Genomic DNA, 16,591 nt, shown 5'->3' with positions numbered 1-16,591 from the left:
AGAGATGAAGTGATGGAGGGAGGAGGTGATGGAGAGAGGCATCATGATGTGCTGCTTTTATTTGACTGTTATTTTTACCAAAAGCTACATCTCCATATGTATGAGCTGGTGTTTGAGACCAGAGTCACTGGATGTGAACATTAAAGTCTGAGACGAGCTCTGCATCAGGCTTTGGTCTCTGTTCCACATGAAGGTGGAGATCACTTCAACCAAAGCTGCCTGACGTGGTTTTAATTAGTCTGTAATCTCTGAGGTTACATGGAATTCAGTGAAGAACGTGATCATTCTCCACGTTTTCAGCCGCCGTCGTAGCTTCTTTCTTTCTGTCGCGAGAGAACGTTGACCGAACCCCAGAGTGAACTGAAGCTCCACCCAGTGACGGTTAGCGTTTATTTATGTTTGACGCCAAATAACAAGAGTTATCGTTACGCATCCAGGAGGAGGAAGCAACTGTCCGACAACCCTCATGAGATATCATACGTTCTTCTTCTTCATGAAACATGGTGGTGGAGAACATCCTTCACTTTTTGAAAAACAAAAAATCTTACAATGTCCAAAATGTGTCTCAGAAATGCAACTCGAGCGTCACCTAACGATTATTTCCGTAATCGATTAATCAGTCGATTATTTTCTCGTTTATCGTTTGGACGATAAAATGTCTGAAAATGTTTGAAAAAATGACATTCAGTGTTTGTCAAACCTGGAAATGACGATGTTCTCAAACGTTTCTTGATTGGTCCACAAACCAAAAATGACTCGGTTAGATGATTTCTTTGTTATGTGGAGCAAAAACACAGCTTCAAACCATCAGTTCTTCTTCTTCTTCATCAACTCTTGTTAAACATCATCCAAACATGTTGGTCTACAGCGAGATGTTTAAAAAAATCCCAAACGGAGTATAGTTCTGAGAAAGGAAGTTGTTCTAGCGAACATCAGTAAACAATCCCACAGCCATGAAGTCTAAATGAATCCAGGCAGAGCTGAATATCACGATATCATTTGTCATTTTTCATCATTATTTGCGGAAACAGAGAAGAAAAACCGCGGGACAACGTGGTTCTGCTGCGACAGAAATTGAGGTCTTTGCTTTTGTAAATGCGGGTGAAAATGGAGGTGGATGATGGAAATAAACGAGGGCTTCACACGAGCAGCTCTCAGTGTTCAGGCTCATTGTTCACATGGTGCAATAATAATAATAATATGCAGAGACCTTTAACTGCAGCTGGGCTCTAATCTCACTCTGTGCACCGTGACCATGTCACCGCGCTCTGATGGAACTGTTCATGCAGCAGGAACACAGGAAATGTTGTTGTTTTTGGAGCAGAAACTCTCGTCTTCTTCCTCCACAGAATTCCTCCTAGAATTTAAGTGAGGAAAAATGTTTTTAGGACACGACTGAAAAACATCGTCTGAATCTTTATCCTCACAGAAACAGAGCCCTGGAGCCATGGACATACATGAACATGAACATGGACATACATGAACATGGACATGAACATGAACATACATGAACATGGACATGAACATGAACATGAACATGAACATGAACATGAACATGTCCATGTTCATGTTCATGTTCATGTTCATGTTCATGTCCATGTTCATGTATGTCCATGTTCATGTTCATGTATGTCCATGTTCATGTTCATGTATGTTCATGTTCATGTTCATGTTCATGTTCATGTTCATGTTCATGTCCATGTTCATGTATGTTCATGTTCATGTCCATGTTCATGTTCATGTATGTCCATGTTCATGTTCATGTCCATGTTTATCTTCATGTTCATATCCAAGTCCATGTTCATGTTCATGTCTATGTCCATCTTCATGTCCATGTCCATGTCCATGTCCGTGTTTGTGTTCATGTTCATGTTCATGTTCATGTTCATGTTCATGTCCATGTCCATCTTCATGTCCATTTCCATCTCCATGTATGTCAGTGTCCATCTTCATGTATGTCCATGTCCATCTTCATGTTTGTCCATCTTCATGTATGTCCATTTCCATCTTCATGTTTGTCCATGTCCATCTTCATGTATGTCCATGTCCATCTTCATGTTTGTCCATGTCCATCTTCATGTATGTCCATGTCCATCTTCATGTTTGTCCATGTCCATCTTCATGTATGTCCATGTCCATCTTCATGTTTGTCCATGTCCATCTTCATGTATGTCCATGTCCATCTTCATGTATGTCCATGTCCATCTTCATGTTTGTCCATGTCCATCTTCATGTATGTCCATGTCCATCTTCATGTTTGTCCATGTCCATCTTCATGTTTGTCCATCTTCATGTATGTCCATGTCCATCTTCATTTCCATCTTCATGTTTGTCCATGTCCATCTTCATGTTTGTCCATCTTCATGTATGTCCATGTCCATCTTCATTTCCATCTTCATGTTTGTCCATGTCCATCTTCATGTCCATGTCCATCTTCATGTTCATGTATGTCCCTCTTCATTTCCATGTCGATGTTCACGTATGTCCATCTTCATGTATGTCCATCTTCATTTCCATCTTCATGTATGTCCATGTCCATCTTCATGTTTGTCCATGTCCATCTTCATGTTTGTCCATCTTCATGTATGTCCATGTCCATCTTCATTTCCATCTTCATGTATGTCCATGTCCATCTTCATGTATGTCCATGTCCATCTTCATGTTTGTCCATGTCCATCTTCATGTTTGTCCATCTTCATGTATGTCCATGTCTATCTTCATGTTTGTCCATCTTCATGTATGTCCATGTCTATCTTCATTTCCATCTTCATGTTCATGTCCATCTTCATGTGAATGTTCAGGTTTTCTCTGCTTCTTCTAAAAATAACAGCCCGCTCCAGTTCGACTGTAGGCCCGCTAACGGCGCTAAAGGATCTAACGCAGCTAACGGAGCTAACGGAGCTAACGCAGCTAAGTGGTAAACGGTGCCTGGACCGTTAACGCTGCACTAAAAACAAACGAATAAATAATCTTTGCGCTTCAGTGAAAGCCTGTGAATCCTATACCTGCCATGCTAACTGTCATTAGACACGTGGTTTTTGGCGAGGGGGGGGGGGGGTTTGGCGAGCTGCTGACACACAATCAGCCGTGGAAACACAGGGAATGTGACGCAGAAACAACAACAACAACAACAACAACAACAACAGCAGCAGCAGCGTGGAGACGCCAGGCAGCAGAGCCAGACAGCTGCAGGACCCTGGCAGCGTCTCCACACTCGCCTCAAAGTTCATATGGAGGGAAAACACGGTGAATCCTGCCACGTCCACTGTGCAGGTGTTAGTTAAACATTGGTCGGATGTTCCCGGGTTTAAGAGAAGAGGCCGTCGGGGATTCAGGGTTGAAAAATAAAGGAGTTTTCTAATTGCAGCAGGTTTGAGTGACGCTGTAAAGTTTGATTTGCGGTGATAAAACCTGACTCGTTATCTTTCAGCCGAGTGGAAACGCTGCTGCACGTTGACCCATTTTCTCCTCAGTATCAGGGAGAGAAATCACGTCTCGCTCTTGGATTTGTTTTATCTTTCTCTCTCTGCACTGATTAAAGTGATCATGGAACTGTTTTCGTCTTCTCTCGGATTTTCTCCAGGACAAAACCTCTCCAGAGATTAAAAACCTGCCAAAGATTAAACGCGGGACGTTTGTTTTGGTCGGCACCAGGACGTCGTCGCGGCGTTTCTGAGAGCGTTGTTCGTACGTTTATAAAAACCAATTCACTTCTCACCTTTGGTTTTCTTGGCAAAGTCTCGGCAAAGTGATTAAAGCAAACACTTTCTGAACGGTCGGACATCGTCAACGCGCCAAGTCCTTACACCTTTAAAACAATCTTTTAATTTTCTTTCATCTGTAGAGTCAGCGAGTGTTATCCAAAAGAGGAGAAGGTTATTCAGATACATCACTCTGACAGAGAGGGTGCACATTCTGCACAAAAACACACAAATGCTAAAGCTAAGCTAAGCTAAGCTAAGCTAAGGGGTTTGAGCTGGGAGTGAATTCTGGGTTCAAAATGGTCTTTTTCCACACACACAACAATCTTTAACCCGAGTAAGACTTAACAAATAAAGGACTTTTCATTCTCTGACTGGTTTGTCCATTCAGGCTTCTGTAGAAACATAACCAAGCAATTTTTAATTTAAAGTGATTCTACACTCATACAAACACAACTATGAGGATATCATAGTCGATTTCTGCAAATAAACACTCACAAATTCCTATAGACTGGAACGTTTGTTCCAAAAATGTTGCTGTTTGGTAGCATTCGGCTACCGTAGAAGCTAAAGTGACATGTTGATGACACTGTGTTTGGCTATAGCAGCAGCTAGGAGCTAACAAAAGAAGAGATGTGACTAGATTTGACCATTGCTAAATTATGTCAAAATTCTAAATAAAACAAACCACAGTCGAGGCCGATCACTTCAAACACCAGTGACACAATGTCTGGCTATAGTAGCTGCTAACATCAGATAGCAACGACACAGCATTTAGCTACTTTAGCTATAGAGTTGACATGCATGTGGCTACATTATTTGCTAACGTCAAACAGCGATGACAGCGTTTGGCTACAATGTTGAGGACGAGGTACAGTAGCTGCTAACATCGAGCAGCAATGACACAGCATTTGGCTACTGTAGAAGCTAAAGTGACATGGTGATGACAAGGTATTTGGCTGCAGTAGCTGCTAACGTCAGATAGCGATGACATGGTGCTTGGCTACAGTAGATGCTAAAGTGACATATAGTAGTACCTATAGTAGCTTCTAGAAGCTAACAGAAGAAAAGCCATGACTAGATTTTACCATTGCTAAACTATATATAAAGACAAGTTGATGACGAGGTACAATAGCTGCTAACATCGAGCAGCAATGACACAGCATTTGGCTACTGTAGAAGCTTAAGTGACATGTGGATGAAATGGCATTTGGCTGCAGTAGCTGCTAACGTCAGATAGCGATGAAGCGGTGCTTGGCTACAGTAGATGCTCAAGTGACATATAGTAGTACCTATAGCAGCTTCTTGAAGCTAACAAAAGACAGTTGCTAAACTATATGTAAAGACAAGTTGATGACGAGGTACAATAGCTGCTAACATCGAGCAGCAATGACACAGCATTTGGCTAGTTTAGAAGCTAAAGTGACATGTGGATGAAATGGCATTTGGCCGCAGTAGCTGCTAACGTCAGATAGCGATGACGCGGTGCTTGGCTACAGTAGATGCTAAAGTGACATATAGTAGTACCTATAGTAGCTTCTAGAAGCTAACAGAAGAAGAGCTATGACTAGATTTTACCATTGCTACATTATATGTAAAGACATGTTGATGACAAGGTACAGAAGCTGCTAACATTGAGCAGCAATGACACAGCATTTAGCTAGTTTAGAGGCTAAAGTGACATGTGGATGAAATGGCATTTGGCCGCAGTAGATGCTACGTCAAATAGCGATGACATGGTGCTTGGCTACAGTAGAAGCTAAAGTGACGTATCTATAGTAGCTTCTAGAAGCTAACAGAAGAAGAGATTAAGACTAAGAAGAGATTTTACCATTGCTAAACTATATGTAAAGAAACGTTGATGACAAGGTACAGTAGCTGCTAACAATGACACAGCATTTAGCTCGTTTAGAAGCTAAAGTGACATGGTGATGACAAGGTATTTGGCTAACATCATCTAACAGAGAAGACGCGACATGTGGCTACGTTATTTGCTAACGTCAAACAGCGATGACACAGCATTTGGCTACAATAGAAGCTAACATCCAACAGAAATTACACAGCATTTAGCTACAGTAGCGGCTAACCGGCAAAAACCAATACCAAGATATAGTCAAATTCTTATAGACTGGACATTTATTACACATTTACTGCTGATAAACTTTAAGTTTGATAAGAAAGTCTGGTTTAAAAGTGAGTTGTTGTGTTGTGTTTTTGTCTGGACTTTGGCGTTGGTGAGATTGTTTCGGGCGTTTGGACTGGGTGTTAAATTGGTTTTAATCAAACCCAGCATGAAGAATCTGGATTGAACAGCTGCGACGGCGAAGAACGCAAATGAAAGTGTTGTCGAGACAAAAAGCTTCTACACAAACGACGACCTCGGACGAATCAGAACGAGAGAAACTGTCAGAGACGAAGAAGAAGAAGACGCTGCTGCAGAGGATTGTTGTGTTTTTTGGGGCTTTTTCTTTTATTGTCTTCCTGTTTCTGTGTGAAGGCGGCTAATGCGTGATTGATCGTCAATCATGATTCTGCTGACTGGGAGTGGAGTGTGTGTGTGTGTGTGTGTGTGGGGGGGGGGGGGGGTGTGTGGAGTGTTGGGGGGGCGGAGCTTTTGAAACATCTGCAGCTGCTCGAGCAAACATGGAAAAGCTTTGTCAGAACACTTTCCATCAGCAGCACAAATAACTGCAGTCACAGAGTTTCACAGGTACACGTGTGTGTGTGTGTGTGTGTTTGTGCACGCCTCGTTCATTGTTCCCCGAACGCGCCGCGGCGAGCGCTAATGTGTTTGTGATTTGTGAGCGTGAACAGGAATAATGACCGACGCGAAGAGTCTCTGAGCAACAAAAGCAGGTCCAGAGACGCAGCAGCAGCATCAGCAGCATCAGCAGCAGCAGCAGCATCAGCATCAGCAGCAGCAGCAGCAGAAATGAAAGCAGACGGGTGTTTTTCTGTTGGGAAAAATCCATTGCGACATGAAATTTAAGTGGAGAAAACGCTCAAAGAGGAAAAACACCGTGTGTTTCTTTAACTACAGCCACAGTGAAGATGAAGACGTGAATTATTTAAGCGCGTTTCTTCTTTTCTTTTAATCACGAGCATCGATCGTTGACGTTCTGCTGGATTCACAACACGAAAAAGAAGTCAGATTTCATTTTGTTTAAAAGGAAACGGCAGAAGAACCAGATTAGCAGCCAAAAGAGCTACGAGCTACTGTAGCAAGAGTTCGCAAATACTCTACCGTTGCCAACGATGTGATGGAATCGTGCTAAAGTAGCTGCTAATGTCGACTGCCTGTGCCACAGTGTGCTACAGCAGCTGCTAATACCAAACAGCTACGGTCCCTGCTAACGTCAAACTCTGATTCCGTCAAGTATTGATGATAAAGCATTTGGCTACAGCATCCGCTAACGTCAACCAACTTTGACACAGCATTTGGCTGCTGTACAAGCTTAAGTGACATGTTGATGACATGGCATTTGGCTGCACTAGCTGCTAATGTCAAACACCTTTGACACAGCATTTAGCGTCTTTAGAAGCTAAAGTGACAAGTTGATGACAAGGTATTTGGCTACAGTAGTTGCTAACATCAAACAGAGAAGACACGACACGTGGCTATGTCATTTGCTAACGTCATACAGTGATGACATGGTGTTTGGCTACAGTAGAAGCTAACATCTAACAGCAATGACACAGAATTTAGCGACTTTAGAAACTAAAGTGACATGTTGATGACACGTTATTTGGTTATAGTAGCTGCTAACTTCAACAGCAATGACAGAGCATTTGGGTATAGTAGCTACAAGGAGCTAACAAAAGGATTTTACCGTTGTTAGCTCCTTGTCTAAAATCAAACAAACAACAATGTTAAATGTCAATGCCACAAAGTTTGGCTCCAGTAGCCGCTAACATCTAATACAGCAATGACACAGCATTTTGCTAAAGTAGCTGCTAATGCCAAACAGCTTTTACACAGCATTTAGCTACTGTAGAGGCTAAAGTGACATGTTGATGACACGTTATTTGGTTGTAGTAGCTGCTAACTTCAACAGCAATGACACAGCATTTGGCTATAGTAGCTGCTCACGTCAAACACCAATGACACAGCATTAGCTACTTAAGAAGCTAAAGTGACATGTTGGTGACAAGGTATTTGGTTATAGTAGCTGCTAACTTCAACAGCAATAACACAGCATTTTGCTATAGTAGCTACAAGGAGCTAACAAAAGGATTTGTCCGTTGCTAAATCATGTCTAAAATCAAACAAACAACAATGTTAAATGTCAAATGCTACAAAGTTTGGCTCCAGTAGCCGCTAACATCTAACAGCAATGAAACAGCATTTTGCTAAAGTAGCTGCTAATGCCAAACAGCTTCGACACAGCATTAAGCTACTGTAGAGGCTAAAGTGACATGTTGATGACATGTTATTTGGTTATAGTAGCTGCTAACTTCAACAGCAATGACACAACATTTGGCTATAGTAGCTACGAGGAGCTAACAAAAGGATTTTACCGTAGCTAAATCATGTCTAAAATCAAAATAAAACAAACAACAGTCTGAATAATGTTAAATGTCAAATGCTACAAAGTTTGGCTCCATTAGCCGCTAACGGCAAACAGCGATGACACATCGTTTGGCTATTGTAGAAGCTAGGAGCTAACAAAAAGAACAATATAACTTGTTATTTAGCATGAAAACTATAAGCTAAGATAGATTGAGGTCAGATTAGCTGCAGACTTACAGCAGCGTGTACCTCGGGGGTTTGAGTCTCGACACGCCGCTGATCCCCCGCGCGTTAATTACATGGACTCACGTTGCTCAGGAGTTTCTCGTTTACTCTGAGTTTCTTCTCTTTTAATACATCTGTTTTTTTCCCTCCCTTGTAAATTGGATTTGCCGCTCTCACGCTGGCGTTAGCGTCCTCCGCGGCGTCTCCTGCTGAGAGCTGCGATATATTAAAAAATGAGCTGAACGCAGGATTCTGCTCACGTCTGTGAGGCCGGACATGACGGCCGTCAGAGGGAACGTTCGTCCTGTCAAACGTGGCGTGTTTGAAGTTGTAAAACAAGGAGTTTTTTTTTTTTTACAATGTTTTCTTCATCACGACTCAACTCCTCCGGCTCAGAGAAACTCTTTTTGTGGCTGCATTTATAGACGAGCGTGCAAAACATTTTATTCACCGTAGAATGACTGATGTTTGACAAAGTGCTGACTCATGAGATACATGTGCTGGCTGTAGATACCTTAGTCATGACTCAGGCAAAAGTTCTGTGTCAAAGACGATAGCAAGCAATAATATAGCGTTTACACTCACCACTTTATTAGGTACACCTGAAGAATGGCTTATGTATTTTATTTATATATATATAAACATATACACATTATGCAACTTTTTTTTTCCTCCCCGTGGGAGTACTGATATGACTCAAGATATTTACATTTTTGCAGCTATTCCTTTGTTTACGCCTGGAAACAGATGTTTTATTAACCCTTCTGTTGTCACGAATATGGAAAGTGCGAGTTATCTTGGAAAAAAAAAGATGCAGAAGAACTCACTCATTGACCAATTTATGACAATTCTACATCCATGAAATCAAAATAAATCCAGATAAACTCAAACAACGATGCGATGGAATCATGCTAAAGTAGCTGCTAATATCAAATAGCTACAGTCCCCGCTAACGTCAAACTCTGATTCCCTTGTATAGCTACATTAGCCAAGTCAAGTATTGATAATACAGCATTTTTGGCTACAGCACCCGCTAACGTCAAACAACTTTGACACAGCATTTGGCTACTTTAGAAGCTAACATCAAACAGAGAAGACACTACATGTGGCTATGTTATTTGCTAACATCATACAGTGATGACACGGTGTTTGGCTACGGTAGAAGCTAACTTCAACAGCGATGACAGCATTTGGCTATAGTAGCTGCTAATGTCAAACACCTTTGACACAGCATGAAGCTACTCTAGAAGCTAACATCAAACAGAGAAGACACAACATGTGGCTATGTTATTTGCTAACGTCATACAGTGATGACACAGTGTTTGGCTACGGTAGAAGCTAACGTCGACAGCGATGACAGCATTTGGCTATAGTCGCTGCTAACGTCAAACACCTTTGACACAGCATTTGGCTACTGTAGAAGCTAACATCAAACAGAGAAGACACGACATGTGGCTATGTTATTTGCTAACGTCATGCAGTGATGACACAGTGTTTGGCTACGGTAGAAGCTAACCTCAACAGCGATGACAGCATTTGGCTATAGAAGTTGCTAAAGTCAAACACCTTTGACACAGCATTAAGCTACTGCAGAAGCTATCGCTAAACAGAGAAGACACATGTGGCTATGTTATTTGCCAACGTCATACAGTGATGACATGGTGTTTGGCTACAGTAGAAGCTAACGTCGACAGCGATGACAGCATTTGGCTATAGTAGCGGCTAACGTCAAACACCTTTGACACAGCATTAGGCTACTGTAGAAGCTAACATCAAACAGAGAAGACACGACATGTGGCTATGTTATTTGCTAACGTCATACAGTGATGACACGGTGTCTGGCTACGGTGGAAGCTAACGTCAACAGCGATGACAGCATTTGGCTATAGTAGCTGCTAATGTCAAACACCTTTGACACAGCATTGGCTACTGTAGAAGCTAACGTTAAACAGAGAAGACACATGTGGCTACGTTATTTGCTAACGTCATACAGTGATGACAAGGTGTCTGGCTACGGTGGAAGCTAACGTCAACAGCCATGACAGCATTTGGCTATAGTAGCTGCTAATGTCAAACACCTTTGACACAGCATTTGGCTACTGTAGAAGCTAACGTTAAACAGAGAAGACACATGTGGCTATGTTATTTGCTAACGTCATACAGCGATGACACGGTGTTTGGCTACGGTAGAAGCTAACTTTGACAGCGATGACAGCATTTGGCTACAGCACCTGCTAACGTCAAACACCTTTGACACAGCATTTGGCTACTGTAGAAGCTAACATCAAACAGAGAAGACACGACATGTGGCTATGTTATTTGCTAATGTCATACAGCGATGACACGGTGTTTGGCTACGGTAGAAGCTAACGTCGACAGCGATGACAGCATTTGGCTATAGTAGCGGCTAATGTCAAACACCTTTGACACAGCATTAAGCTACTGTAGAAGCTAACATCAAACAGAAGACACAACATGCGGCTATGTTATTTGCTAACGTCATACATTGATGACACTGTGTTTGGCTACGGTAGAAGCTAACGTCGACAGCGATGACAGCATTTGGCTATAGTAGCTGCTAATGTCAAACACCTTTAACACAGCATTTGGCTACTGTAGAAGCTAACGTTAAACAGAGAAGACACATGTGGCTATGTTATTTGCTAACGTCATACAGCGATGACACTGTGTTTGGCTACGGTAGAAGCTAACGTCAACATAGTAGCTGGCTATAGTAGCTGCTAATGTCAAACACCTTTGACACAGCATTTAGCTTCTGTAGAAGCCATAAAATCTAAATAAATCCAGATTAACATGATACTCATAAGGGGGTTGAGTAAAATCACAGGAATCTGTGTCATTTTGCCTTGAAATTAATTCAGAAGAAAAAATAAAAAGCAGACGATGATGATGACGATGATGATGATGATGATGATGATGATGTCTGCAGAGTGAAAGCTGCAGGAATGTGCCTTTAAAAGAAGTCGTGGAGAGTGACGACTAAATTGTGTTTTTTCTTGGTCAATCGATGAAGCCTCACAGCTCACCATGTGCTTCCTTTCCTTCCATCAACTCCTCCTCCTCCTCCTCTTCCTCCTCTATTCTTCCTCCCTTCCTTCCTCCCAATTTGAGTCCGACCCCAATTTCCTAACATCCATTTCCCTTTCATCCTTTTCTCTCCTCTCCGTCACTTTTCCCTCCCGACTTCCTCCTAATTTCGGTCCAACCCCAATTTTCTAACCCCTCTTTTCTCTGTTTTTTCCTCCCTCCCTTCATCCTTCATCCTCCTCCTCCTCCTCTTCCTCCTCTCCCTCCTCTTCCTCTCCTGTGGGCCATCAGAATTCATTACAGGCCGAGCTGATTCATGGCTCAGTCCCAAACCCATTGGAAAGCATGGAGGCATGTCTATAAATCTACACACACACACACGCACACACGCACACACACACGCACACACGCACACACGCACACACACACACACACACACACACACACGCACACTAACCAGAGAGGGGAGGGGGGAATAAAAAACGACACATTTCATGCAGATCAGCAGATCAAAGACACAAATAAATGAACACGGAGTACGAAGTGTGACCATAAACACACACACACACACATATATATATATAACATGTAATCACACACACACACACACACACACACACAGAGGTAAAGCGCCATCAGCGGCGTCCTCTCCCCGTGGACGGTCATTACGGACGCCGACCCGCTGCATTAGCAGTGAGCGACTCCTGGCCTGTAAACACAGGGGGAGCTGATGCTAATGATGCTGATGCTAATGATGCTGCTGTTTCTCTGTGTTTACTCTGCTCCGTGTGCAGGTTTTTGTTCGTCAGGGAAAACACAGACGCAAACACATGTTCATCTCAACTCACACTCTAGTAATAATAACAATAATAATGATAATAATAATAAGAAGAAGAGAGAAACATCTTTAAATGTCTGAAGGAAACACGACCACAGGTCGTTCTTCTGCTGCTGACACCACAACGATTCACGGTTGATTTTTTTCAAGTGATTTTGCAAACAGACGTGAAGATTCAACAGAGATTTGACGTCCAGGACGCTCAGTGAAAACACCAGCTAAGGTCATAGTCTGACTAAGACAGACAATCATGTACTTGGCCGTGTGTGAGATGGACGTAAGATGGATGCAGGATGGACGTGAGATGGACATGAGATGGAAGGTGATGGACGTGAGATGGACATAAAGACGTAAGGTGGACGTAAGATGGACAGAGGGATGGACAAGAGATGGACAAGAGATGGACATGTGATGGAAGTAAGATGGACATGAGATGGCGAAAAGATGGAGGTAAGATGGAAGGTGATTGACGTGAGATGGATTTAAGATGGACGTGAGATGGACGTGAGATGGATGTGAGATGAATTTAAGATGGACGTGAGATGGATTTAAGATGGACGTGAGATGGATTTAAGATGGACGTGAGATGGACGTGAGATGGATGTGAGATGGATTTAAGATGGACGTGAGATGGACGTGAGATGGATTTAAGATGGACGTGAGATGGACGTGAGATGGATGTGAGATGGATTTAAGATGGACGTGAGATGGACGTGAGATGGATTTAAGATGGACGTGAGATGGACGTGAGATGGACGTGAGATGGACGTGAGATGGACGTGAGATGGATTTAAGATGGACGTGAGATGGACGTGAACTGGACGTAAGATGCACATGAGATGGACGTAAAGACGTGAGATGGACGGTGAGATGGAGCTCGTCTCCTTCAACCTCACGGTCAAAGACAGAGGACATTTTGGACAAGTCCGACTCAGTGTTTCCATGCAGCAGTAATCAGACTATGAATCACATCATCCAGGTACGTTAGTCTGACTAAGACTAGCTCCATTTTAGTCGGACTAACGTGTTTCCGTGACATTAAGAAAACTGTCTTATTGTGTATAATCGTCCAGATTGTTTTGGTTTGGGTTTATTTAAAAAAAAAAAGGGACATTCTAAGATTCACTAAGGGTGAAATTGTCGTTTGTATTTACCGACACTAAGTCAGACTAAGGCTTAGTCCGATTAAAGTGTGCATGTAAACGAGTGTACCCTGTATTTATTTTATAGTTATTAATAAAAACTCAGAAAAGTAAAGGGGGGAAAAACTGCAGTAATTACACATGCAGAGACAAAAGTACAAGAAAGGAATAAATTGGAGGATGTTGTTGAGTGGAAACACCTGCAGAACACACACACACACACACACACACACACACACACACACACACACACACACACACACACACACACACACACACACACACACACACACACACACACACACACACACACACACACACACACACACACACACACACACACAGAGAGCAGGTGTGAGTGTGATTTCACCGCAGGACTTTTTCTCTCTTTTCTTTCCTTTCTTTTCTTTCTCTGACAGATCAGAGCAGCAAACTCACTCAGGTGTAATGGATTACTCTCACTCTCACACTCACACACTTCCTCCCTCACAGTCATCACTTACTGAGGAAAACGTTAAATTAGCTGCTGCACCTGAGCTTCTTCCAAAATGTCCGCCACAGGGAAAAACAACACAAAAAAACAACTATTTCTGATGATATAACTCCACATAACAACATAATAATAATAACAACTAAAACCATTTTTCACTCAAAGGTCAGTCACAGCGGTGGAAGTCACGCAGCAGGGGCACCTGGGTAATTCTGCGGCTCAGGTCACATGACAACATGGTCATTTGTCGTGGTGATAAAAGAACTGAACGTAATCAGGTTTATTTAATGTGATTTATTATAAGCTACTCACATTTAGATAAATACACAACTCTCTTACACCAAAGTCCATAGAGAAAAGCAGTGATTTTAGCTCACGGGGACACAGGAGCTGCTGGTCCTCTGCTGCCTCGTGTGGTCACTTGTGTGGTCACTAAAAGTCAATCAAAATGAAGGATTTCAAAAGCCGAATTTTACAAAATAAGACATTTTAACTCAGTGATGGAGGCAGCAGTGGATCAACAACTCCTGTGAACTCCTGTGTGCTGTGATGTTAAAATCACTGGTTTACTCTATGGACTTTGGTGTGGGAGAGTGAGTGACTTTGGTGTGGGAGAGTGAGTGACTTTGGTGTGAGAGAGTGAGGGACTTTGGTGTGAGAGAGTGAGTGACTTTGGTGTGAGAGAGTGAGTGACTTTGGTGTGGGAGAATGAATGACTTTGGTGTGGGAGAGTGAGTGACTTTGGTGTGGGAGAGTGAGTGACTTTGGTGTGAGAGAGTGAGGGACTTTGGTGTGAGAGAGTGAGTGACTTTGGTGTGAGAGAGTGAGTGACTTTGGTGTGGGAGAATGAATGACTTTGGTGTGGGAGAGTGAGTGACTTTGGTGTGGGAGAGTGAGTGACTTTGGTGTGAGAGAGTGAGGGACTTTGGTGTGAGAGAGTGAGTGACTTTGGTGTGAGAGAGTGAGTGACTTTGGTGTGGGAGAATGAATGACTTTGGTGTGTGAGAGTGAGTTACTTTGGTGTGGGAGAGTGAGTGACTTTGGTGTGAGAGAGTGAGTGACTTTGGTGTGAGAGAGTGAGTGACTTTGGTGTGGGAGAATGAATGACTTTGGTGTGTGAGAGTGAGTTACTTTGGTGCGGGAGAGTGAGTGACTTTGGTGTGGTGTCTTAAAAAGCAGAGTTTAGCCACTTAACAGAACTGGGAGTGTCCTCAACACAAACCCGCAGATGTGTCTCGACCTACGATTCATTTTTCAATAAATACTAGTCGATAACAACAACAACAACAACAACAACAACAACAACAACAACAACAACAACAACAACAACAACAACAACAACAACAACAACAAGGAACTCTCCCGTCAACTCGGAGAATCCAACTTCCGACTACAACTGGAACGCCTTGTCAGCCCGGACTCGTAATGTCACTGTTTTTCCGACAGTATTCAGATTGTAAATCTTTCAAAACTCCATGACTTCAAAAAAACTACAAAAACAAAAACAACATTCGACAGCGTCCTCTCGTCAGAAAACTGTGGATTTATCGCAAAAGTTTCTCCGGGTTTTCAGTAGCGACGCATTTTTTAGCGATGGACGATCAGACTGTGAGGACCGACGGACTCTCAGTTTGTGTAAAAACACACGTGTCACGTCTCTGTGGAGCCGCAATCACAGAGGAACAGCAGCAGCAGCAGCAGCAGCGTGGTCTCATGTGGTGGTGTAAATATTTCACTCCACGGTCAGTTTTCTTCTGTTGACCCGACTCACTGCAGAGCTCGGCTAAATAATGAAAGACGAGGAAGCTCCACTCCGTGCAGAGAAAACCTTTATTTTCTCTCGCTCTGATGCTGCCGTTGTTTGGCTCAGTAGAAACCGACCTTGCCGCCATTTTTAAACCGTAAAAGAAAAACATCTAAATGAACCCTTTCTACATTTGTCCGGGCTGCTGTAAGTGGCCGACTGTCACAGAACGTAGAGAAATAAAAATAAAAATGGATTTCCTGTGAAGAGCCGCTCTGCATTCACCGTTCTCTGAGCGGATAAAAGATGCTTTGTCCTTGGATTTAAAAAAGACCGGACTCGAAAAAACATGATGTCACGTCGCCCTCTGCTTCAAAAACAAACAAACAAACATATCTGGATGAGTGGGGGGGGGGGGGGGCGGAGTTTGTACATTTGGGCGGAAAATGAATCAGTCGTTTGAGTCCTAAACACATCACGTAAGATGCAGTGTGGAATCAATTTTGTCGCCACTTTGTCGCCCCCTAGTGACTACACCGTGTTATATTAGGTGGAGATTTTAGTAACTTTTAATCCTCACCTTGTCCACAGTGACCTGACTAAATTTAGAGTTGATCGCAGTAAAGCTGTGGGCGGAGTTTGCTAAAAGAAAATGTGCAATAATCGTCAAATTTAGAGTAAGAATCGCGGATTTTTCACCCTCACAAACTTGCGCGAAAACGGACGAAAATTGGCACACAAATCAGAACAAACATTTGTATAAAACAAAGGAAATAAAAAAAGCCAATGTAAAATAGCTCAGTAGCGCCCCCCTCGGATCAAACGCCTATGGAGAAGGCCTGAAACTTAGTTTTGCCAAATTACGGAAAATCCAGCCACTGGGGGGCAGCAGG

At 42.7% G+C, this 16,591-nt stretch overlaps 1 protein-coding gene across 1 annotated transcript in view; it reads right to left on the bottom strand.

Moving 5' to 3' along the window:
- grin2da (glutamate receptor, ionotropic, N-methyl D-aspartate 2D, a) overlaps positions 1–15,846 on the bottom strand; it is a gene marked incomplete at both ends in the record, with an annotated part of 103,565 nt that extends 87,719 nt beyond the window's left edge. Inside the window, one exon of the mRNA XM_083899623.1 lies at positions 15,836–15,846. Coding sequence (XP_083755749.1) covers positions 15,836–15,846 — 11 coding nt within the window. The remainder of the gene's footprint in view (positions 1–15,835) is intronic.
- Positions 15,847–16,591: the final 745 nt, after the last annotated feature.

Source organism: Microchirus variegatus (assembly GCF_963457635.1).
Source record: "Microchirus variegatus genome assembly, chromosome: 13".
NCBI classification, from domain to species: Eukaryota; Metazoa; Chordata; class Actinopteri; order Pleuronectiformes; family Soleidae; genus Microchirus; species Microchirus variegatus.
Note: the sequence above shows the minus strand (reverse complement) of the source record. Positions and strands in the feature narration are given on the sequence as shown.